Below are 26232 nucleotides of genomic sequence, written 5' to 3'. Positions count from 1 at the left end.
CCTCTGCATTTATAACATTCTGGCGCCGGCCGAGAGGGCTGTTTGCTGCGGCGCTTCCCCCCCCCCCCCCCCCCTTTTTTTTTTCCCTCTCCTTTTGGTGTGGGGGGTTTTTGCTCTGCTATGGAGCATTTGAGCTAAGCCTCAGGAGGCCCCAGCTGATGTAAAAAACACCCAGCAGCGCCTGTCCCAGCGAGCGTGGTGGCAGAGCAGTGGAAGCTAGGAACAGGTTTTACAAACTGTGAGTAGCAAGCCAGCTGAAAAAGCAACTTGTTCCCAAGAAAGGTTATGGTGACAGGCCCTAAAAATGATCATCTGCGATAAGACTGCTTGTAACCTAACAACTGTCTTTGCTTTTGTTTAAGAAAGGAAAAGTGCTGTTGTGCTTTCAGTATGGCAATATGAAATTCCTAGTTCACAAATAGGTTGTATTTATCCTGAAGGAAATTGAGTAAGCTTGTGTTGTTGTGTTTTGTCTCCTGAGGTAATTTAAGTGAGAAAAAAAAAAAGCAGGAGACAGCTTAAATTCAGGGTAATCTTTCTTTTGCTATAGTAACAGGAGAAGTGCTTTAGCAATGAAGGCAACTGCCACAGTTCTGGGACTCACAGTGTGACTTCTGGCAGTTTTAGGAGTCTCCCCCACCGCTGAAGGGACTTGTGAAATGGCAGGTTGTCTGTAGGAATGCTCGGAGGGGAAGAGGGACACTGCTAAAAGGTAGAAGCAGCAGCTGTGATGTAAACTCCAAACATTTGTATTGTGTGCGGGGGGGGGGGGGGGGGGGGGGTGAAAACCCAACAAGCTCATGGTTGTGAGGCCAGGAGATAAAAATGCCATGATGGTGACAATGAGGAAGAGATGGAAACACTAAAAACAATTTATTTTTTTTTATATTAACTTGCTGCAAAAATCATTCAGTGACCCAAAAGGGAATGATTTCATGAAGTTGTAAAATTTGTGTATAATCTAAAGTACCCAATTAGTTACAACAGAAATCATTAAACTGAAAGCTCAAAAAATAGCACAAAATACTCCATAGCAGGTTGGTGTGCATGACTGATGCACCGGGATGGCTTTTGCTTTGCCCTTTAGCTCTCAACAAGCTCACTGCACTCCTGCAACATGTGACTGGACTATGCATGGCTCATGGTGAGCTGCTGCCCCTTCGTGGGTAACGTAGGCGAGAGACTGGTTTACTTGGACAGCCCTTCCAGCCACCCTGCTGAAGAAACACAGAAGCTGTCCTCATAAAATCTTTTAGGAATTAAAAAGAAAATGCACAACTGTAGAGTAAAAAAAAGTATAGGAAGGTTGTAGCTGAAGGGTTACAGCTCAAATATGGTGTTTCAAGTTCTCTGGGTGGCAGGGGAGATGAGTTGTGGGAGGTAGAAGAAGTTGAGTACAGTTAAAACAGTAGAAGTGATGAAGTTGGAAAGAGTGACAGTGAGGGAAGTGGTGTGAGGTATAAAATACCCCACAACTGACATGCAGTAATAAACTCTTAAGAGAAGAAAACAGATTCACTCCAGGCAAATATTAGTGGAAAAAAAGTTTACTTATTGTATAAAGATTACAGGTAAGCAATTAAAAAAATCTTTTTCATATATAACATTTTGGAGGGTATAATTTTAAAATGAAGAACATTCACCTTTCAGCTCAGTACAGACATACAACCTCTGAGTGAGCAATACTGTGCTTTGCAAATGGTACTGAACAGACATCAATGCACGCTTACACTGAAATGCAAAGAAAACTGAACTTCTGTTGGAATCTTATCCTAACTCTGGGCAAAGTTTAAGGCTCAGTTACAAACTTGCTACCTTCACCCTCTTAACAGAAGAACAGTGGCAGTTCTTAAACTGTTCAGACTAGGACCTACATGGTGCTGCTTGTAAGCAGAGGTGACAAAACTTCACACAGAACGTAGTAAAGCAAACATTGCGTCGTGAGTTTATCGCTCATTGTTAATGTCATTGAGCACAGTTTTGAAAATCTGTGCTACAGAACTGGTGGGGGAAAAAAAAGACCCAGGCATGTATATAATTAAGTATTTGAGTTTGTTTTATCTCAAAGAGAGCCTATTCAGTAAGAGCTGCTTACAATCCAATGTCTCATTTATGGCTTTTAGAAGTTTTAACTATCCTTTCAAGGAAGGCTCTATTCTGGGAAGAGACTCAAGAAATATGTTACGTAAAGTTTCACAGAGAACAGATGATAAACTTCCAGCTGAATTCTTTATTCCAGCTGAAAGGATGTACCATGTCCGGAAATTCATTTAATATACATAAAGAGCAACGGAGGTGCCTGTAGATGACGTGTAATAACGCTACAAGTATATAAAAATCTCTGGTTGGTTGGAGTAATGTTTAAGACCTGGCTATCTCCTCTCAATACCCACTTTTAAAATAAAAGGTCATGTAGTTGCCCCTCATGAATGGAAACGTGAGTTAAAAGTTTTGCTCTTGAAGAGTGATTGCACATTACAAAGAGGTACATCAGTCATTTCAGAGTACATGCAAAAGGCATTGATTTCTGTTCAATACGTTAGCAAAGTAAAAGAAAAACCACCCTGTAGTGGCATTAAGACCTAAATCCAAACAAGTAGTGTTTATTTGCCTTGTTCATGAACAAACCATGACATTCATCCAAAAGCAAGTGCAGTCCATTCTTTTAAAGTTCTTTGGAAAAAAAATCCAAAATAGGTAATTTTCTGGTGTGGAACAAGTGCAAAAAGAAGTTTGCCAGCTGTGTGAAAGCAATACACCCACTTGCAGTTTCTGCTGTCTCCAGGGATGAGTGTTTTGGGGATGCACCCACCCTGCTTTTTCATGAATGTAAATCCCTCCTGAAGGTAGCAACTGCTTGTGGCACTTGGCTCACCCACACCTCCTGCAAACCAGTGTTCCTGTCAGTCAGCTGGAGGCGGCTGGGACCTCCTCCTTGGTTCAGGCAGAACTGTATTGAAACTTTTCTTCTCCAGTTTTATAAAAATAAGTTTAGACCTTCTTCTGTGTAATACTGGCACAAAGGAAAATGTTTTCTCACAAAGAGAGTTGGCTTGTGTGGTGTCCTTAAGACAAATGTCACAGTCCTGTTTTCCCCTCTAACTGGGGCTGTCACCTTCCTAGGCTAATGTGCAAAACAAAAAAAAAAAAAAAGTCCAGTCCGTACTGTCCCATAAATCTGTGTGTGTATGTCCACATCCAGCTACAAGGGAGAAGAGCCACATCTCTGGCTGTAGGTCTACCAAATGCTCACTTTGCATTTCAGCCTCAAATACGTTCAAAGTTGAATACTGACACGTTCATCTGCTGTTGATTCTGTAATACTGGATGGTTGCAGTGGTAGTCCTCAGCCAGTTCTCCCTGTGGCCTTGTCTCCCTCACAGTGTAATTTTGCTGAGCCTGTCGCTGTCACACTCCCCTCTGGCAGTTCTGGGGAGTGTCAGACTGCAACGGCTCCTCACTTTCCTCTGCCCGCTGACTGAAGCTTTTTTCCGCAGGATGAAATCGAAGTTCGCGTGGCTGTTCATGGCGTAGAACACGTTGGCATTGTCTGGGATCACCAGCTCTGCAAAAGAGGGACCAGAGCGAGCGTTAATTTGCAGTATTGTACGTGGCAGAAGGAAAGCCAGGAGAGAGCAGGGACCGGGGGAACAGCCCGAGCGCACCCAGCCAGGCCGTGCTGGGCCCCGTTCCTTGCCCTGCTGCGCCTCGCCAGCCAGCAAGCTGTGACAGCGTGTCCGTGGCATTTCTAACGTTGCTTCACATTGTACTCTTTCCTTCAAAACCCAGCAGCACTTTTCAAGCGGCAGCAGAGTTCTGCTTCCCTACCTTTGTCCTCAGAGATGACTTGTACAAGCTCATAATCTTCAACTGCATCAGATTCCAGGTTGTGCTTCAACATAGCTCTCTGGAGGACAGCAGGAGTTTTGTCTTGGCTAGTTAGCTGGAGAGAGAGAGAGTTGCAATGAGAGATCCTGCTTATTCACTCTATATATTGATTTAATAATTAGCAAAGGCCTGCCTCTTCGCAGGCCACTGGTCTTGAAAAATATTTCAGAGAACTGAAAAAATATGGTCAGTAACAAAGTAGTAGGTCCTGCTAGATACTAAAACATGGTATGTGTGACATGTGGTGGTGCTGGTTTTTTAGTTCAAGGCGACAGATAGTGTACTAGAAGAGACAGCAGTAAATCACAGCGTCTGCTCTCCTGAGCAAACATTTTGAGAGCTGAGGCACTGTCCTCACTAGCCATAAAAGTCCACGTAAAGAGCTGCCCCATCTCTTGTTTGCAGACATCAGTTAATCTGCAGTCTCCTAAATACTTTCTTTGACACCCTGCAAAGATTTTTGGCCTTGTAACTGGGTTTACTGTCTGCTGTGGAAGTGCTGTGCATCCATAGCAGACACAGGGCTCCCTCCAGAGCCTTACGCAGTCAGAAGGAAGATTTTCTTGCCAGTAGCCAAATCTGTCAGGCCCTCAGGGAACGGCTCTTTGCAGTTTGGGGAGGTCAGACCAGTGAAATCAGAAGGTAGCTAAACGTGCTACAGACTACCTCACTTTGTGTTGGTTCCCCCCGGGGCCCTGAGGGACACAAAGTGTTTTCTCAGCAGATGAGTCCCTGTCCGGTGTCTGCAGAGATCATGCGCAGGTGAGTCACGTCACCCGCGGCCCAGCACAGGCCCTGCACGCCCTCGGCCATTGGCCCGGGGCTGCCAGAATCCCTCCCTGGGACCAGCATCCAGGGAAACACCTGAGCGCTGGTTGCTGCTGCTCCGACAACCTTCGCTGCAGGGAGAAGCTGCGTAATTAAAAGGGCTTGTCAGGTTCCTCCTGTACAGCTCCCCGTTTCCAGAAACCAGCTCTTGGGAAAAGTTTCTGCAGGAGAAACTTGGCACATGGCATCTTGTGTCAAAACCCACACACAAATTCTGAGCTAGAGAAAAGGCAGCTAATGGCAGCAGAAGAACAGAGCAGCCAAGCCTGCGCTTGATCAGAATGCTTCACTTTGAACTGTTTGATAAAATACAAGCTTTAATTTCAAGACCAGAAACTTCCACAAAGATGCTATTTTCAGACCTCTCATTCATACCCCGCTCCACATATTTTGAATTGTCAGGTTTGTCATTTTGCCTTTTAAGCCAGGTTCAATTAGTCGGCTCAGTGAATAAGTATTTTCAAAACTAAAAGCACCCTTTGTTTAAGTCACCCTGGATGAAAACATCACCAACGATCACAGCGTGTTGCTGTTCCACACCACTCACGAGGATGCTCTTGTACATATTGCCATTATTGTCTTCTATGCTGATCCGGATGATGCACGTATCTGTGTTCTGCTGGTTGTAAACAGGAGGCAGTACTTCTTTGGAGGTAACAGGTGTCACGGAGACAGCGCACTTGTCCTCGGAGGACTGCAAGGGAGGGGATGAGATTGAAGGTGACATCTCCGAGGGAGGTATGTCCATGGGCTGAATGGAGGAAGAGAAGGACGAGGGTTCTTCAGAGAGCTACGCAACAGAAAGGAACAAAACCACTGTCATAAACTGGACATTTTGTATGTCTGCGTGCGTCATTCCGGGGGAAGGACTTGAGAAAGCAGAAAGCCTATGAAAAACCTGTCATGTGCACTCTGTCCAGCAGGCTGGCAGTGGTATTCCTTGCCTCCAGAAAAAGTGAACCTCACTTGATTAATTTCACCATTTTAATGACCTTATTTCCAGTTCAGTGTGCCGGGCAGGGTGCGTGGCTTGCTCTTGCCTCTCAGGGAGGGCAGGCCAGGAGGTGGCAGCAGATCCAGCGGCCAATGTCAGGCTGTGGGCAACCAGCCAGGGACTGGGACCAGCTGGGGAAGAGCGGAGCATGTCACCGGCACCACCGCTCCTGCTCCAGCCAGGAATGAGCCTTTACACACACACCTCCCTGCCTGCCACTTCTCCTTGAATATTCTTTCCTCATTGGGAACTGCCTCCTTCCTTCCCCTGCTGCTCGGGGCTTTGCCTCTCTCTTCATCTGCCTTGCTCAGACTCTGCTGAGAGGATCTTCCCTCTCCAATTTGCATATCGAAACCACCATAACAACTGCTCAAGCTAAACAGTTTAAACGATTTATGGATGCTAGTGTCTGGGACCTCCTGCTTCATTTGGTGTAAGAACATTTCGTATCGTTTAATTTAAAATATCCACAGGCTAAACCGCAGTATGACACTATTCATCAAAACATCCCTGAAAAGGGCTTCAACAATACAGTTAACAGATTTCAAAAGGGAAGAGTCTGTAGGAAAGATGTCCCTGTGGACCCCCCATCAGATCCGTTCTGCTGGTTTCCTGCCCATGAATCTTGTCTCTTGGGTTGGTAACAGCACACACCCAGCCCACCTGCTCTCCACATGAGGGCTCACAGCTTCAGCCTCACACTCCTTTTGTTGTGGGGTGCCCCAGCTGCCAGGGTGCGGGGTGGAGAGCTCTGCCTTCACCACGAAACAAAACGTCCTGGCACGCTGGTTCAGTGCCTTTGTGTAGGATGCTGGCTGCGGCTGCTGAGTGAGCTGGCATGCAGGAGGAGGTACAGCAGCACTGCACCCCGACTTCCCCGCTGGAATTAAACTGAGCCAAGGCAGTGTGTTTGTCTTGGCAGCAGGGAGCTCACGGGAGGTGAAACTCGCAGGGCTGGTGAGCTGTGACATTACCTCCCCATCAGTGGGTCAGCTGCAGCTGCCCTGCCTCCCCCAGGGTTCACAGAATCATTCAGGTTGGAAAAGCCCCTCGGGATCATCAAGTCCAACCCTCAGCCCTACTCTACAAAGTTCTCCCCTACACCATATCCCCCAGCATCTCATCCAAACGACCCTTAAACACATCCAGGGATGGTGACTCCACCCCCTCCCTGGCCAGCCTATTCCACACTCTGACCACTCTTTCTGGGAAACATTTTTCCCTCATGTCCAGTCTGAACCTCCCCTGTTGCAGTTTAAAGCCATTCCCTCTTGTTCTGTCACTAATCACCTGTGAGAAGAGACCAGCACCAACCTCTCTCAAAAAGCACAATGAGGGACTGAAAGAAAAATTAACCTCATGCATTTCCAGTACCAGGCACCACAAGAAAATCTGGTTTCAGGGAAGGAGAGCTTCAGTCTGCCTTGTATCTCAGCAACACAGAGGAATTGTGCAAAATCCTGACTGGGTTGCTTTCATTTTTACACATTTATTTCTAGAGTCTACATTCCTCTAAACGCGATGCTCTCATCAAGACCAACAGGCTTGGGCAAGTGTTTAGGCCCTGCCTGCAGTCTCAATAGTCTCTCTCAGGCTACTTACTCTGGCAATAAGGCACAGACTGTACCTTTTTCTGAGACGCATCTCGAGTGCCTACGGGAGTGGTGCAGGCGTCTTCAGGTTCTGAGTGATTAAACTCGCATGATGAAACACTGGCCGAGTCTGTGCTGTCACCAGAGCTCCCACCTGGAGCAGATTTGGGTTGCTCTTTGATGGGTGTGTTATGGGCGATCATCTCAGAGCCTAGAAACAGTCTAGTATAGAAAAGAAAGCGTAAAAGCCAGTAAGTGAAAGCAGAACAGAGCTGGGCTGAGCAAAGCTGTCACTTGGTTCAAAATTCTTATGTATTGTTTTGCTTTCCTATCTTGAGTGGCCTATTGTTTTCATTTCCTCTATGCTGTTTATACGGTTTGTCAAGAGAGTTTGTTACACACTAACACAATACCTTCTTGACCTAGCATACCCACCAGCTGCAAGGCCAAAATCAGAGCTAATGCCCAAGTACCACAAACGAGACTCTTCTTCAGTCTGTTGAATTTTCAGACTCACTTGCTAGGAAATGATTGATTGTAAACCTGATGTGTTTACAAACCAAGGGATGAGGGGCAAGTTAGAGGCATGGCAGCTGGCTGCACCTTACGCCGTCCTGAACACTGCTGTCACCCCCTGGTCTCGCTGACACAAGACCTGCTCAGTCGCCATGAGTGCATGAAAGGTAACACATGGCCAAACACCAGGCAAAGGTCTGCAAAAGGCAAACTCATCCCCGCTGCAAATTCTTTCCCTCAATGAAGGTGCCACAGATACCAGTTTCTCTCTAAGAGTCTGAATGGAGATGTACACAACGAGAAGATCAGAAGAAAGTGTAAATTATAGGCTCTCCCTCTCCGAGACTCACTTCTAAATGCAGGTCAAGTAAATTTAAAGGAGTGTCAAAGGAAACAAACTTGTATAACATACAAAGTAAAGAAGCCAGGTGAATTAGATGCTATGTCAGCATGCAGTTAATGATTTAAAACAATTCAGAGGTGTCACTCACTGTTGCCGGGGTGAATTACGCCAGTCTTTTCCACAGTATTAATTTGCAAAATACATTCAGAGTGCAGATGAAACAATTCTTTAGACAAAGACTGCACAGTGCAAACAAACTCCATGCAGTAAATAACAATACTGCAGCACTGAAACGCAGTCAGAAACAAGAGAATAAAGCCTGTGCTCTGCAGCGACAGTTCTTACGCACAGCTTAGGCACGTGCCAAGGGAGACACAAATGAGAGGCCACCGAGAGTTCAGGCACTGTCATCTTCAAAGCTCACGTTCTCAGAGCCAGATGGACTAAGCAAAATGGAACTCAGATGGACTAACTGAAACACTTTCCAAACAGCTGCCTGGATTTTTTTTTTTTTTGCATATCAGAACTCAAAACTCTAGATTGAAAACATCCATTCATTCTTCTTTCAGACCCTAGCCTGCAGTAGCGCTGATGTGAAGTGAATGACTACTGGCTGTTCTGAGGAAACCAGGCACAAGAACCAAGCAGGAAAGGGCAGTTAAGAGCTGATAGTGCTGTTAAATTCATCATTTCCCCCCCTCATCTTGATCATGCCACTGGTATGCGGGAGTCCCTTCATATCTCCTCTCGCATCAGGTTCAAATTTCTCACCTTTAAGTTATTTTTACTTCTGTCCTTGATCTCTGCTTTCATTCCCTGCAGCTTTCCGTGAATTCCTGCTAGTCTATTGTTTCCTGTGTCTGCTTAGCTGCATGCCCCTGTTCTCCACCCACCTCCTGTTTGAATCTTTGCAGTATTAAACTGAACCATGTCCCCATGATCCTTCTCTAACTTGAAGGCAGTTGGGCAGATTGTTTCTATTATCAAATGCCTTTTTGCTAACCTTAATTTTCACATTAAAATCCTGCAAGGAATTTTTGCATGTGTGTAGCAAATTAGACTAATAATAGGCCAGACTTTATCCTCATTTACTCTGTTTTGCCTCTGCATTCAGGGAAGTTATTACACAATAGATACTGAATTTATAATCCAGCACTAAAATTATTCCTTTTTCTGACACCTTAGGAAGGCTTTTTTGTCTCTAATCTCTTTCATCACTATTAATCCTCATGACTACTTATAACAATAGAAAGGGACAGCTTCAGACAGAAGTACGCGTTTCTAGCTGATGGTGTCTCCTTAATGTAATGCAGTGGTCTGGATCCCCAGCCGGGTTTTTCAGCTGGTAAAACGAGCACTGCTTGTTTGATTTATTCAGGTGCATATTAACACAGCAGATACCCTTTGCCCCATCGTACTCACTGGCTCAACCTCTTCACCACACTTTTCCGAGATTTCGGCGGTGTGGTGCTGGTGTCAGCAGCTGCTTCGATCTCACGTGAAAGGCTGTAACTGCAGAACAGAGGGCACTGGGTTAATTTTTACAGACAATACTATTAGTTATGTATCTCAAAGCAGTAATATTCAAGAAATTTGAGAAACCTTCAGTTATTCCCACTTCACCGAAGGTTGCAACCCCACAAAGAGGAACATAGCTCTGTCTACATTTTACCCTGATGAAGGGGATATTTCACTTCTTTATAGTAATTTTTAAAATCAATGCTTTTTTGGATGACATTCATCATTTTATTTAAAAAAAATAGTCAAGAAAATACTTAGCATATGAATCTTGGATAAGCTGACTTTTTTTTACTATGACTCAGTACAATGCAGTATGTATCTATGCTTACACTCTTAGTGCAGCAGAGTGGTATTCAGATACCTAGTGGAAATATTAAAATGCTGTAAATAAATTGTCTTGGGTTGGTCTAGCAGCATGTGCCGTAGCACAGAACTCAGCAGGGCTGCAACACCCCCCCCAAACACCCAGGAGACGTTTATCTGGTGAGCGCTCAGCCAGCTCTGCGTTGCCTTGGCTACCTGCTGCCCGCATCCACCAACCCAATGCTCAGTGCCTGCATCTTGATGGCCCCTAGGATCGACCTCTGAGCATGTGTCTGGGCACAGAGACAGCCCAGACACAACAGACTATCAGATTTCAAAGTCAGAAGCCTGATTTCCAATCTCAAAAAAAAAAAAAAAATCCAGTCTCAAAACAACCCTGCTAAATGTTCAACAGGGTTTCTACAGCTGTTTAGCAGAAGACAGAGGTATTTCCACCCTCCTGGAGCAGCAGTACATGTAAGTTCCTGTAAGAGGACAGCTGAAGGCTGACATAACCCACCTGCAGGTGGGTGTGGGGTAAGAAAAGCCTGCTTTGCCAGCTGGACTGAGAACCTACCTCTCCTCCTCAGTTAAATGCTCTTGTCTCCTGAACCACTGGATGAATTTTGGGTCTGGTGTCATGCAGTAGCTGTTACATGCAGACTGCAAGAGCATAATTTGGGCAATTACTTCAAATTCCTACCAAAAAAAAAAAATCAAACGGGAATTCTAATTAGAAAACAACACAAAGCCAAATTCACTCATTCATATACTAAACACATGCAACAACAGATCCAGGACAAACTTCATTTGACCTGAAGTTCAGTTTCAGTTGAGTGACTATTTCAAGAACCAGTTTTTCAAACAATTAAGTCTCCCCCCCCCACACCCCCAGCATCCAAAATGTTTATTGAAATGTGAACATTTTCAGACAAGCACAGATCAAAGACAAACACAAGGAATCATACTTCACCACAGCGCTTTTCCCAAGTACTAACTGAAGTGCAATGCCAGTGCAAACCCACGGAATGGCAGCACTGCTGGTTGTTCCTCTAGGAACGAGGGTAGCAAAGGGGCATAAAGCCTTCAGATTACCCTACCTGCTGACCCTTGCTCTGGCCAGACCAGCTGAGAGAGAAAAATCATGCTCTGTGCTTAGGTGGTTCTCAGACAGCAAGTGAGGGTAATAATTAGGGGGGCCTGTGATGAAAGCAGAGAGTCTGATTCTCCCCAGCTTTTCACGCTGTGCACTCACACTTGCACCAGAGGAACATAAAATGCTACCCATAATACGTGTGACTGGAATGTGCAGCTCTTCTCTAACTCCACTTGCACGCACGCTTTGCCACAATAATTCTTAATACCCCCTCGCGTTAGAGCAGGGTATAGAATCAGGATGCGGGAATGGAGCTGAGTACTTGGCATGGTTCAGAGGGCAGCTTTGCCACTGGTTTGTATGAAGCTGGACTGATGACCAACCAGAAGCTCCTGTATCCCATTATTAGTATCCTGAGCCCTACAGTTGTACATGCAACAAGGCAAGTCCAAGAAGTGGTTTGTAGAGCTGGGAGCAGTTAAGGGAAGGAAATGGCTCCATCCGAGCCAACTCCAAGTCTGCTTTCAGACCCCAGAAGGGAGATTTGGCATGACTTCATTCAGACAGATGAAACCCTAGAACCTTTACTCCTACATAACATTACTTATCTCTGACCAACAAGGATCAGGCTGAAAGGGAAGACTGATAGCTTTTATTTCTCTGTCCCATCTGCAGCCTTTCACCTAGAAATAGTTTACTGCAGCAGAAGGAAGATATTTACGAACTCTATCTTCTGGAAAGCAAAGGTCTCATGTCACCAGCTCTGTTTCAACACACAGGTCATACGCATGTATCGTATTCCCATGAACACCAAACGGAGGGAATGTGCACGCCCCGGATGTAATTCCCATGGAAGTAAGTGACCTGCAGCTCCTCTTCCCCTATTGCACACATCTAAAAAGTAGGTTCTCGTTCTGCGGTTTGTTCACAGTTTGGCAGAAGCTCACAGCATTTCAGGGATCTGTTCTTTCCTCATGAACTTGCATTAAAATTCACAGCTGTTATATACGCCCGAGCAATGACAAATGGCCTTGCCAAGAGAACGCTCTAGAAGAGGGTATCAGTAAACTAAAAATCACAGAACATTCAACTTACCCTTCGTCTCTTCTCAAAATTGATCAGGCCACCCTGTTGGAAGGAAAGAGAAGGGATCAGAATAGAAGAACACACGCTTAGTTGAACTTAATCACAAACAGGATGAAGTAGCAAGGCTAATGTAAAGCACAGACCTGCCCTGAGCAAGGACCTTCTAAAAATACCTGTTTCCAGATCTGGTATAAACCCCAGCACTCATATATCTGAGTCTCCAAGGGATATCTGTCCTCACGGCCTATATGGCAATCTGCCCAAGAAAAAAAAGCCCAATACAAGAATGCTCATAAAAGCTGTGTTGAGATCAGGTCTGAAGAATGCTAGTGGGATTTTGCATGCAAGAAACAAACTTGGCTCTTGCCTGTGCTGTGAGTTTAGCAGTGTTCCCAGTGAGTTTCAGAAACACCAAGTGAACACAAAGCATGGACAGGAGGGAAACTGCCAAAAAGAAAATGGATGTACAGCAACCTTACGCAGGCCTGCTTCAGTGCAGTTCTGCAAAACAAACCACCACTAAAGACCCCAGCAACCATTGCCAGCCCAGGGAGAACTGTATTTGCCCATTCTTATCATAAATACCAACACCAGCACAATGAAGGCTGCAGTGTCTCTATTAATGGTTTCAAACACCTTTGAAAATTGGGCCCATCCTCAGTCTCTGTTAAACAACCAGACTCTCTTGCAGTCCTTTTCCCCTTCCTATGCTAAATTGGTTCCCCCTGCTTGTTCAGCTAAAGACAAATGAAAAAAAACAAGTCTTCAATCACCTTAGGGCTCAGACACACCTGAGTCAATACGGAAGCACTTCAGTGATCAGTCTGAAGTGCTGAATTGGTGATTCTGTGTATTTTACCAATTATTCACATAAATCTTCATGCCTAAAATGTTGTTTTCAGAAAAATAAAACAGAATAATGGAAAGACTACTTTCTTCACATTTTCTAACCTAGGAAAACAAGACAAAATACAATGCTAAGCTTGTCCCTTCAGATAACAGCACTCGAATTCACACAAGATTCTTGTTGCTGATAAAACTGCGTATTGCTTCCTTTTTTTTTTTGAAAACAGATTCCTCCATTTTTAAGAACTGCAGAAGAACCCGGTAGAAGATACAGGAACAGACACACTCAGTGCCGGGAAGGCAGGGAGGATATTTAGGATTCAAAAAATTGCCTCAAATTACCTCGATATAGTCCTGAAGTGCTGTGTCAAGCATGATGAGATCAGTGAGAAAGGTCCCAAGATAAGGTACCGTGCCTTGCATTACTCCCTGCAAATGATCAGAGCAACGTTGGATTAAATGACTGAGAAATGGTAATAATTAGAATGCTAGAATACACCTGTACAGGAAAATGAAATAAAAGCAGTCTGCTTAACCAAACAGTGGTCTTATGTTTTCCTTCATTGCATCCTCCTCAGTATCTAATCTAGAATTCAAATCAAATTCTAATGAGAGTGGGATGCTCTCACAGATATTGCCAAGTGGTTTTATATTACCATACTGCCACCACACCCTGGTTTCTAACAGTGGGTCACCAGGAAACCCCGCTTGTGGAAGAAGCATTGAGCAGCAGGGACAATCTCTGCTACAAGAAGAGCAGCTGGGGAATGGTCCCGGCTAGCCTGTGTAAGCAGTTTCTCTCTCTGCCTCATTCCAGTGGATTTTTACTTAATGGTGTTATGCCATGTGACAGTCAAGTCAAATCAAGTCATACTTGTTCTCCTCTAAGAAGTGACCATCTTCCTCAGCCATTCCTTTCATTTTAACACTAATTTTTCAAATTTTAAACTTTCTAGGCTGCTAGAAGTTGTAGAATTCAGGCTGTTTCTACACTTGTGAAGGAAATGCTTGTTTCTACCATCCAAAAGGATCTGTACTTTGTCCAATCAAACAAATAGACAAAAAATCATATTCAGCACTTTTGCCTCCCTATCCCAGATTTCTCTCCCCCCGTCCTTTTAAATCTTTGCCAACTTTGAGACAAAAGGCATTTTCACCAGCAGACTGGAAACCGGACACATTTTACAAAGCAATCTCTGTAAAAGTCTGTGCAATTTTCAAGCTGGTATGTCAGAAGCTTCATGAGCTTGCTTAAAAGTAAATGAGATGTCTGCTCTGCCAGAGCTAATTTTCTTTATCACAAGAATTCCAGTATTTACATTATGTATTTTACTACATGAAAAAGTTTCCCTGTATTTCTCTCTAAAGGGTAGCAGGAGTAGTTAATGGAATTCTTTCTTGTAGGACAGAAACAAGACAGTTGAAAACGAAGAACACAGGTTTATATTCATCAATCATTTATCACTCTTCTATATGACAGATTTAGTAAATTTCTGGAAGACCTGAAACTGAGGCCAAACCCTTGTCTCAGTGTCCACCCCCAACAGCTGGTTGGGATGGGAAGCAAACACAAGCAGGAGCAGCAAACCTGTCCACCCAGTTATCCCCTTGCAGAGGACAGGGGAAGATTGGTGCCAGGGAACATAACGTGGCCCCTGCGTACAACCACCCAATCCTGAAATCTCTGAGCGTTCCCAGCATCAGATCTCTGAACACACTGGCTATGCTGATGCTTTGCATATCCGTTTCCTCCAGCCTTTCAGTACACAGGCGGGTGTTACTGGAGTAGAAGGACAGCTGGGTTGCACTAAAAACCATCGCTGTTACAACGTGGCAGCTCAGCGTAGGCCATACAGCTTGAGCGGGGTGCAGCACGAATCCCGCTTTGGAACTGTCTTTATATACAGATGTATGTGGGGGGGGGGGATCATCTCTATATATATATGCACTTTATATACACACACACAGAGTATTACCTGCTTGCTATGATCCACAGCATAAGTGAAATACAGCTTTGGACATACATGTACAGGAACAAACATTCCGACTGCCTGTTCAGTCTAAACCTTTCTCTTCATTTGCTTTGCATCAGCTAATCAATAGCATTGATGGGATTGTTTTTCTTGACAGAGGCACACTCAAGAGCTTTACCTACTGCACGCTCTCTTTGTTAAATACCTTTCTAGTTTTTGCTCCTTATATAATTCACCAGTTAGGGTTAATCATGTTATCAGTTCAAAACGGGGAGGAAAAGGACCCCAAACGCACCATATCTTTTTGAAGTTGCAGCCGCCTCTGTGTCCTTTTCTGATTTTCTTTCACACTGCTGTCCAGGTTGGCAAATTTGGATGTTCCTTCCTGTGAGTTAAAAGAGAATTAAAGGCAATTAACAAAGGATCTAAGTGATAAGCTGGCAACTATGTTTGTGTAAAATAATTGCAAATACATTTAACGGGGCAAGCAAAAATATTTGCCGTATAGGTACTGCACGTGTACATACATGTGCTAAACTTCTGGGACTTGTACACTGATTGGGAATTGTGGACAAAATCTCACAAAATTACTATAAGGGAGTTTTTCAGCAAAGTGGCTCTACTCTGGTCAAAGCTAAGCACTGTTGAAAATCTCCTGAGAGTTTAAATCAGAGAAGCTTAGATGTACCTTCAGGTGGCCAGATGCTTCTCTGAACTCTATCCTGACACTCTTGACCTCAGGATTTCTGTTTAATTTCCTAATCAGGACTGCTACAAGTAAACACCTCTATCTTATGTAATGCTTTGTTGTTTTTCTTATGCCGCAACAGAGATCCAGCAACTACCCTCTGTGGCTTATTGACTAATCCAAAAACACGCAGGAAATGAAAGGAATAGGTTTTCATCTCCACAATTCAAGCTTTCCTGTGAATGGATGAGCTATTTCACAATAGATCTGTAGCCTTTATTTCCCTGGATCCATACGGGATGCTGGGAGTTACTGTTCTTTTCTCCAGTGGTTGGACAGATGGGGCATGAATCATTATCAGTCTTTTTAAGAGGCACAAAACAACAGCCTGCACTTGTAAAGATCCTTTCATCACAACATTTACTTCTCTCAGTCACAGTTAAGGAACAGATCAAACTCAAATTGTATTTCCTTCCTCGGCTGGAAAACAGGAGCAAATGAAAAACGAGTGTTGTCTCAATGTCTTCAAGATACTGAAAGATAAACTGGAGATCCTCTAACAGCAGCCGGCGGGCAGGCACAGGAGCTAAAACTGCAGCCTGCAGCAGAGCCATTGTTTGGGGAGGAGAGAACACAGTGCTCCCTCTCCGTGCCAACCAACCTGTTTCATATGGCATTTTGTCTGCTTTACACTTAAATTTGTAGGATGGATAGGCAAGGTCAAACACGGCTTCCCTAGAGACACTATTTATAGTGAAAGAAAACAAAGACTTTAGGGATTCAGTGGACATTAATCCTCCAGTTGTTACAAAACAGTCCAAAAGGAGAAGTAGGAGAGAGGTTCTAGCTATTCTGTGGAATTTTTCTCCTCTCACTGCTTTCAAAATGTTTTGCAAATCTACTTATGGCAGCTGGAGAGGGTCATTTGCTGGGAGCCAGAAGGTCTGGGCTCAGATTGAGTTGTTGTTTTGTCTTTTTAATATTTAGTTTAATAAACTGTTGTGAACACACATTTTCCCTCAATGCTTATTATTGTCTCACCTGCTTTAAAATTTAGCTACAGATGTTGATAAATGGATGATAAACAAAACAGATTGACAGGTTTGAATGTGTTCACCCATCATTCCTGAGCAAAACACTGTGTCAAATACCAAGGCAAGGGGGTAAGGTACAAATGCCAGACTGACTGGATAGAACTGCCAAAAAATAAACTGGTCAGGCAGTTTATAGAAACATTTTTATGCAGACAGAAAAAACTGCCACAAACATTCCATAGTTTCTACAGAATATAACCTTTCCCTGCTATTCTTCCTCACCCCTGTCAAGATCCTGAGCTTGTTGGGGTTCGCCCAGGAGAGTGCACAAGTCAAACTGTTTCAGACAGAGCCTGCTTTGTTGTCCATCTGGCCACACACAGAGCAGGAAGCCTGTTCCTTCGAAATTCCCAGCCCTGTTTTCTAGTTCCAAGAAAGGTACAGGATAGTCGGATAAACATCTTGGTTTAATTCCTCAGCTGAAGCCGAGTGGCATTGTTCCAGTGAAGTCAAAAGCACTACAGTGGTGCAGCCCACTTGAGAATCTCATTCGGAGCTGCTCGGCACTCACCAGTGCAAACCAGAGCCTTTCCAGGTCTGCTCAGAGGGTGCACGAGCTAGCAGTTCATCTCTCTGTACAGACCAGTGCAAAGCCAAAGGGCTAACTTGTAACTCATCTCAGTAAAATCCCACTACCACAGGTACGATCACAGCTATTCTTGAGCTAGACATCACCCTGCCCAAGAGATGTCTAACTACAGCAGTGGGGGCTCCAAGGCTCCTGACCTGCTGTCCTGTGAACAAGTCCACACAGAAACTGTGCTGCTGCACCCTGCTGTATGTGGGTATCCAAGCTCAGCAGGCTAACACGAGCGTAGGTGCTTTCAGGAGCAACAGAATCACCTCTCATCCCAGCAGGAAAGCACAGGTTTTACAGACCTCTCATCCCTGAAGCACTGCATACAGTAGCTCAGGGAGAGATGAGCTTTGACAGCTCATTAGAAAAAGGGCTAACCTCAACTTTGATTGAGAACACAAGCCTTGCAACTCAAGCTAATTCTCACCTTCATTAGCAGCTCCCTGCTTGTCAAATAATTGTCATGGTTTGAGAAGATATCAGACAGCTCTTCGAACATCAGCATCATGTCCCTGTACAGGAAAAGATTAAATCATTTAGGTTATCAGTAAGCACTCTAATTCAGATCAGATTACTGGTTTTTTTCCTCATGAATCGTTAACAGTTGGGCATATAAAAGATACCACCACCAAAGCGCATCCAGTGAGATGCTGCACATCAACTAGGAACTTTCCTGGGATCTTCTGGTGCTCCCCGGTAACACCAGCCTTATTTGACAGCATCACAAGGAATGCCACAGGTACGCAGATCCTGGGCAGGGTTTTCAGTCACACTGAGGGGTATCAGATTGTTGTAAGAAAGTGGGTAAATGGATACAAAGAAACAGAAAAATAGCTGAGAGAGGTATCCTAAGTAGTACGCTTTTGCCCTGTGCCATGCACTCTGGAAAGCTAGAAGCCTTTAAGTGTACGAGCCCCTTTCTATTACCCAACACTATAAACACAAGATGGCAACATCTTGATCAGGAACAGGAACACGGGGCAGCAGAAGCAAAGACCCACTTCTCCTAGTGGAAATGCAGAGGTATACTGTGTGGCAGAGTGACGTTTTTCTTCGTTTATCAAAGACAATGGAAAAAATCTATTCTTCACAAACTGAATGAGCAGAACACCATCTTTCCTCCACAGATTTCTGGTGTCTGTTTGGCATGCGGTAAATATACCAGTTGCACAAAAAGGTATTCCCCTGTAAGAAATACCATCTTCAATACAGGCTTGGATTTTGTAGTTTGGGGATATATTTTAAGGAAATGTCAGGACCAAGAGAGGATTAGTGAGGGTTTGTAGCAGTCTGGACCTCCTCCAACTTCACGGTAGAGTAGACAACTGTCAAGTATCATGGTGCCCTTTTGCTGACCTTCCAAGAACCATGTGCTTGTGTTGGGTGAGTAGCTAGTCCCATAGTTCTTCAAAGTAGGTTCTGGAAGATCCAATATGCTATAAAGGACAGAAGAGACCCAGTACCCCTGAGGGCAGGTTGTCCTGTCAATATGAAAGAGGAGCTCACAGCAGTCAGAGGTCTGAGCCTCACAGGAATGAGAGTTATCTTCTAAGAGAACACTTGTCCATGAAGGAGCAGAATAGGAAGACTGAGAAGAACAAGATGAAAAGAAAGAGCACTGAGCTTTTTGTCTGTGTTTGGGGCTAGCCACAGGAGCAGAGGGGGATGCTTACTTTGAAACACACACCCAGGTCTTCTTTAGCCGATAGATGGAGTTGGACTGCAGTGCTGAAATGATGGCCCTCAAGGAGGAAAAATTCTTCAGGATCCTACATTCCTGTGAAAGGAGCGGTTAGAAATACAGGAGCATTAAATGTCAGCATTACGAATATGTTAGTGCTCTTCTGTTTGACTGGTGTCATGCTTGCTACACATTCTCACTGCTAAGCAGGCAGCTGTACAAATATTGAGCATCAAAAATATCACTCCCCCCCCACCAGCCAACAAACACTTTATGGGCTTTGGCATTTATATCTTGTTTTCCTCACTTTCATGTATTTGTGGTGATGTTGCAGTGTTACAGCTTCCAGTTGTCCCAGTAAAAATAAAAGTGGAACTGAGTCCATGAAGCCAGGCTAAGAAGCACAAATATTACACTTCTTAAAAAGCTCTTTATAGTTACCAATCCCTTTTACGCTTTAGGGGAAAAAACAGGCTTTGCCTCTTTATGTGTGGTATTTAAAATGTAAACCCTCAATCATCTAAGTGTCAATTAAAAATAAAGACATGCAAAGGAATAACCTGTTATTCAAGTACGTGCACACTGGTAAAGAGAAAAACCTTCCCAGCTTTTCCAGAGTCAGGATCAAATCCTAACAGAGGGACTGGTTCATAGACATTTCTTACACAGCTTCTCTGGGGCAAAAGGTTTGGTGGAAAAGGATACTGAAAAACTTAATTCTCAAAAAAATAGCAGAGAGTCCTGGTAAAGCAGATGGAAGCAAGGAGGAGAGGGAAAGTCTGGCCTGTGACTCTTCAAGGAACTCCTGTAAATCTGTTGGTGGCTCATGAACTAGAGCCCGGGCACTGGGCTTACACTCTTGCAAATACAAGCTCTCACTAACAGGTGTCTGTACACGCAAACAAAACATTAACAGACAAAACACGTGCCAATTTGACTGTTGCATGTAGATGAGAATATATTCAAACTACAATTCCACCTTGCAAATTTTTATGGGACTGATTATTACACTATTAAGCTGATTATGTAAAGGATCCTTACAGTGAAAATAGACATAATTTATTTCCTTTGTAGGACTGAACCGACGTAAAGCAACGTTAACATAAACAAAAGTCAGACCTTAATATATCAGCAACTCCATGAGTTGCGTTAAAATTGACTGAACAACTAAGGCAAGTACATTTACTCCCATTTCTTTACCTAAAAAAAAAAAATCTTTGGGCGACTTAGGAGGCTACATTTAACAAAGTGTGGCTTAAGAAGACTGACTAAGCACACAGCACGTGAAGCAGGTTAACAGTTAGGCTAGATAAAGACCAAGTTCAAGATCACACGGTAGGACATGCAAGACCTGAAAGCTATTCTTGCACACTTTGGAGCCAAAGGAGCCACATAACAGCTCTTCTTCAGAGATTGACACATTTAAGAACACGACCCTTCTTTCTTTAAGTTCACCTTGAAATTCAGACTGGGGAGAACATGGATTAGAGAGGCACAAATTCTCAGCATTTAGTTTTTTCAAATACAACAGGAGTTTGTACTGGAAGATCCAATTTGGAACCATCTTGACTTAATTGCACGTTGCATAATTTAAAGCACATTAGGAATTCAATATTGGATTTTGTGTTCTCAATGATTTAACTGATTGCAGACTAAACTTTAGCAAGCTTTCATTTATATATAAGAAGAATTTTTAAGACTGCTCTGAATAACATTGTTTCATGCTGTGTCCTTCACAAGGGGAAAGCCAGAAAGAATCCTGTGCAGAAGCAACTTTGATTTTAAAAGATTAAGCATAACAGGATATTAACGATTTCAATTTTACCTTCTATTTTTAAAGAAAATATTGTGTGAGTAAAATTGGCCGCTCCTGCTCAGGAACCCCAGATCTAGGCAGAGCAGAGAGGGCTGGCAGTGAGGAAAAGTATTCAGTTTATCTTGTAAACCAAGAAACTGGATCCAAAAGTCACGAACAAATAACAAACATGGAGCTCCATGCTGCTTAGTTACAGAGTTAGCAGTCAGTGAATAACTGCACTTTAATGAGTGGATTATTTTCTAATTCAGGCATCTAACTATTCAAAACATTCATTTGCATGCACAAAGCAAGCAACTTTCTTCAGAAGTGGGCAGCTAAGTATATATGCAACTAGCTGTTCTACATGTGCAATTATTTTGTAGAGCGTGCACATGCATTTTTCATGTGCTTAGCTAAGACTGGAGTATTTAATTATGTGTATGAACTAAGTAAAGGGAGAAGCACTGAATCAACAGAGGTGGAGAACAAAGTTCTCCATCCACACAACAAGTATGATGAGAGCGGGCCCTGTCCTGGCTTCCTGGGCCTCCCTGCTCCCTGGGACGAGCAGGAAGCTGCTTCGTACTTGCTCGCCCAGGCTGCAGCCCAGGCTGCCCCATAAAGGCCCCTTCAGCTGGTACCCTCTGCAACTTAAAGGTCTGCACACAGAAAATAGGAATCAAACTTCCTAATCCATTCACAGGGGCTATAAAGCAGCCATCGGATGATAACAAAAACGAGTCAACGTAAGTGCCAAAAGAGAGGTGAAAGACTTCTTCCCCATACCAGCTTCCTGAACCATGCAGCTGCCAAAGCTTAGGTGCCAGGACTAACAATGCTGCCGCTGGAAGCATAGAAGTGCATTGTCAAGGTTGGAAAGCCTCTGCTTGGCTTGAGCTTTTTATGACTGCTTATTTTGTATAGCTCGGAAAGAATCCATGTGATTCTTAAAACAAAAGTCAACACACAGCCATATGAAAGTGCTTTAAACGTTCTCTTCAAAAGGGAGATCTAGTTTGCTGCCAGCTGCCCAGTGCTCTGAGGGGAGTTAAAAAGGTTACAGTAAAATATTAAAGATAAAATCTAAGAAATTAGCAAACTAGAGTTATGTAAAGAAGTCATGAAAAACCCTTTCGCACAAAGATTAAGAAACACACAATCTGCTACAAGACAAAGGAATTGAAGCCAAGAGTAAAAACGTGTTAGAGAAACACGTGCGACAATGATAAAGCAGAAAGGTAAGATGATGAGGAGTCTGGTACCATACTGTAACTCTACTTATTTTTTCTGGTCACTGCTTGCACCTCTCACCCCCTCCCAACTCAGCTGGTTTGCATACATGATGTGAACCATGAATAACTCAGTAGGCAAATGACCTTTCAGCCTTAAGGGTTTTTCAAACCAAAAGAGTACAAACAATAATTTCATTTTTTCCATGTTAAAGAGGCTACTAGTTCCTAGAGGTAAGTTAGCTTTGTCTGCACTTACTTAAAACCTCATATTTACTTTACTTTCATATGTCCACACACATACATAAATGTATAAAACACAAACAGTTGTGCTGTCTTCCACCACACCTGATTTCAAGTCCCATGGCGTTCATCGACGCAGGAGAGGGAGCATGATGCTCATTGACTGAACATGAATGGCCAAAGGCAGGCAAGTGCAAAGCTTATTCTGACTGTGCCTGCTGCTTGCACCACTGCCAGTCCTACTCCTTTCTTGTTAAACTTTCTTCTGCAAACAAGTCTAACCTTTGGATGATATCAACCATCACTTCTCTTCTTTCCCTGATATGAGCAGTATTTAGTTCTAGGGAAGTGAACTGGTTGAACTGATCCCTATCTTACCATAAATGTTGCATTATCAAGTATATGGCACTCCCCAGCTGCAAGACACAGTATCTGCCTCACCCATTAATTAGCACTCCCAAACCTGTGAAGAGACAAGCAGCAGCCCCATTTCCATGGTGTGGAAGCAACTAAGGAGATGAAGGGCAATACTTCATCTGCTGTTACAAAGAAAGTCAGTCAAAAATAGAATTAGAGCTAAGATGTTCACTGGCCTGGGACCAATGCATACAACCCCTTCCTCCCCTTCCAACTCCCTCACTCCAAGGCACCCACACGAGAAACATTAAACAGTCTAGAATAAATGCTTTACATGTGCAATATGAATCCACTTCTCAATGATCTTGGCTCTTTGCTGTGTTTTGAGTTCCTTGTCCTTCAAGATAGTGCTGACAACACAATTGGTAACTGCATTGAACTGAGAGATGGTAGCCCTGATGGTCGGCGCCAGGTGCTTATTTTCTTTCTTATCCCTTCGAGACCAGATGCATCCCAAGCAGTGGTAGGGCACAACTTTCTTGAAGAGTTTCTAGAGGGAAATAGAGGTGTCTAGGTCAGCAGGGTTCACCTAAATCACTACTATTCACAAGAAGAAATGCATGTTTACATGGATCTAAATCTAATATGGTATTAAAAGGTAAATATTTGTTTTCTGTCTGAAATATACACTTTGGCAGTATATACACTTTATATTTTTTATATATAAAGCGTATATACTTTAATATATATATTTGGCAGAAATATACACTTTATAAAAGGCTTGATGCCCTAAAAGAACTGTCAGCTAAACAGTCCTGGGAAAATAAGAGACACCATTATATCAGTTGCATAACTAAGGGGAAAATTTTTTGTATAATGATATTTTGAAGGAGATTGATACAGACAAATCAAATCGGAGCACTACATTTAATAGTACCTATACATCTTTAGGCCAGGTAGCAATATCGTAAAAATGTGCTATTTCTCAGGTGTCAAATATTGAACTTTGCAAAAAAGACTACACAGTATACATTCACACTTCTTTTAATTAAAAAAAAAAGTAAAATAAAAAAAAATCTTTGGAATGACTGAGGAAAAAGCCCAATGAATGAAGCAAGTTTGGATAACCAGGCAGAGCTGTGTTCTGTGTCCCAACACAGACCCTTTCTGGAACACTATACTTACACTGACATATCTTTAAAAAAAAATTTTAGAAGCCCAGCACTATTTACCCTAGCATTTCAAGTAGTACATATACTCTACATACTGCATCAATGTATGTCAACTGTTCAGCCACACGGTCTGCTTGGAAAAAAGAGAATTCTTCTGGACTGCTGATCTCCATTTCCTCTTCATCACACAGGTTACAGAGGGAAGTGATATAGAACCCATCTGTCCAGGATGGAAAACACGACTTAGTAAATTTATACAGCAAACAGTGAATCAAAGCAGATGTTTGTTTATTTTAAACCACCACTGTATATATTATAGCAGAATGCCCAAAGGGTCCTGCCTGACCTAGTGGCCCCACTGTGCTGCATATTTTAGTGAGAAAGATGATGACCAGAAGATTAAATTGGCAAAGAAAAGGTGGAAGAAAAAGAAATAGAGAGAACTGAGCTGTTCAGGGTCTCTTAGCAGAGAAGTGGCTTAACCCATTCACTAACCATTCTTCTGAAAGAATGCCCCAACAAAAATTCCTTATTAACATTGCAGAATTTTGTTAATCTACTTCTTAGTATTTATGCATTTTATAATCTGAAAAAACAAAAATAAATCAAACTGAAAAGGGACAAGACTGCAGTTATATCCCCAAAATACTGCATTAGGAGTGCTCTTATATCCAGATTTCATCTCCCATGGTGGAACTAAAAGGAGATATCAGATTTCTTGGCACCATTTGTGGTTACATGAACTATATTGAAGAGAGTTTATTCCAGCATCCCTCACCTTCCCTCTCTGGGATTTTTTCCCAGAAAAGGGAGAACAGTGAGCACCTACAGCATTCAGCTGAATGCTTCTTCTAAATTTGCACTGGGCAGCAATGAAGAGGTGAGAGAGGAGAGTTGTCCTCATCAAGGGACCAGATCCCGTGCAGAAGGGAAAGGATTTCACAGATGTTCCCATGTCACCTTTTGGCTCCCACAGGTTGAGAACAAAGCCACGTTAAAACACAAAGAAATATGCCCTTGTTTCCCATGGTAGAGGAGGAAGTCAAAGAGAAAATCTCTGAAAATAAATCCTCTTCTTAATCCCTTTTACTGTAAGGCGACAGTAACTCCGTAGAAGGGAGAAAAAAAAAAAATGGACTTGTTGAAGACTAACAATGAAAGTACTGAGTTTACTACTAGTGAGATTTCATTAACAAAAACAACCAGTGCATTTCAGAGTATGTTATGCAATACTTCATAGCCAGTTTAAGCAGAACAGACATTAAAGCGACAAAAGCAGACTGTGATATTTTATCATTGTTTTTCGAAATACTTTGGTTTTCCTTTCTTTGTTAATTAGCAAAACCTAATCATCAGTGTAAATTGCTACAGTTCTGATGTAACAAATTATAACCAGAGGCTGTATCCAGATTTCCATCTGTACATTCCAATTGCACAATTTATTGACAGAGCTAAATGCAATAAATGGAGACCTCTGTTCCAGCATTATTTTTCTGTGACTGTTTTGTAACAATGCGCATAATTAAATGGATTTCTACCGAACTGTTACAAGAGTTACGCTTTTTTCTCTCTCTTTTTGGCTATGTAACTCCTCATTTTCCCTTCAGCCTTGAAATTCAGCTGAAAATCCTCATCACCAAGTTGCAAGCTTACTCAAAATCTCACAGTGCCTTTAAAATCAGGTCCTGGAGTGCTACACAAGATTTTCCTTTTCTTTTTTCATGCCTCTTTCTCCTCTTTTCTCCCTCACCTTCATAAATGTGTAACCAGTCTTTTCCCTACTCTCCGAGAAGCTGGAATTCTCTTGTACTCAAGTATCTCATCATCTTCAAATTGCTGATCCATTTAGGTCCCCCTCAAAGCCCAGCTGCCCTCTTGACTTCACTGAGAGCAACCACGTGCCCCTTTTGAATTTGCAATCTCTGACTCACCTTGATTTGTATTGCTCAAGCAGCAAGAATTGAGGCCAGAAACAGCTTTTATCTATGTATCTGGTACTGCAGTCTAATCTATTGGCATGGCTGATGGCAGCACTGAATGGAGGTCTGATTACACAAATCAAACTGCAGGATTAGGACCCAAATTTGTAAATTCATAGCACAATATGAATGCTTTGGAACAATAATTATCAGCAAGTCTTGATGGCAGACAACACATTAAGAGTTTTGAAAGAAATCTCTGAAATGAGCAAAGATGGAGCTCTGATAAAGTAAGTGACAATTCTAAAACTCTTCTAACCCCACAGGTTACTTGCATTCTCCTCCTCTTATTTTATTCTATAATTAAGAGCCTCTATTCTGCCACAATTTGGAAACTGTTATCATTCAAACTGACCCATCTATAACTCAGAAAAGAACCTTTTCAACTGTTATGTGAGGAAACAAATGCAGAAGCAGGGCTGCTGCGA

The 26232-nt window shown here is 43.0% G+C and overlaps 1 protein-coding gene across 2 annotated transcripts in view; it reads right to left on the bottom strand.

The window, feature by feature from the left end:
• Positions 1-1531: 1531 nt before the first annotated feature.
• The window catches only part of RGL1 (ral guanine nucleotide dissociation stimulator like 1), a 77076-nt gene continuing 52375 nt past the window's right edge, over positions 1532-26232 (bottom strand). The window contains exons 6-18 of one of the 2 annotated variants that reach the window (XM_074877103.1): positions 23921-24045; positions 22988-23203; positions 19019-19122; positions 17773-17857; positions 15282-15371; positions 13356-13442; positions 12177-12209; positions 10563-10684; positions 9584-9673; positions 7338-7524; positions 5264-5506; positions 3829-3943; positions 1532-3565 (exon numbers count right to left, since the gene is read on the bottom strand). In XM_074877103.1, the coding sequence (XP_074733204.1) occupies positions 3378-3565; positions 3829-3943; positions 5264-5506; positions 7338-7524; positions 9584-9673; positions 10563-10684; positions 12177-12209; positions 13356-13442; positions 15282-15371; positions 17773-17857; positions 19019-19122; positions 22988-23203; positions 23921-24045 (1685 nt within the window). In that variant the 3' untranslated portion in view covers positions 1532-3377. The remainder of the gene's footprint in view (positions 3566-3828; positions 3944-5263; positions 5507-7337; positions 7525-9583; positions 9674-10562; positions 10685-12176; positions 12210-13355; positions 13443-15281; positions 15372-17772; positions 17858-19018; positions 19123-22987; positions 23204-23920; positions 24046-26232) is intronic. The other variant, XM_074877104.1, reaches the window with a different exon arrangement.

This window comes from Strix uralensis, chromosome 8 (genome assembly GCF_047716275.1).
Source record: "Strix uralensis isolate ZFMK-TIS-50842 chromosome 8, bStrUra1, whole genome shotgun sequence".
NCBI lineage: Eukaryota > Metazoa > Chordata > Aves > Strigiformes > Strigidae > Strix > Strix uralensis.
Note: the sequence above shows the minus strand (reverse complement) of the source record. Positions and strands in the feature narration are given on the sequence as shown.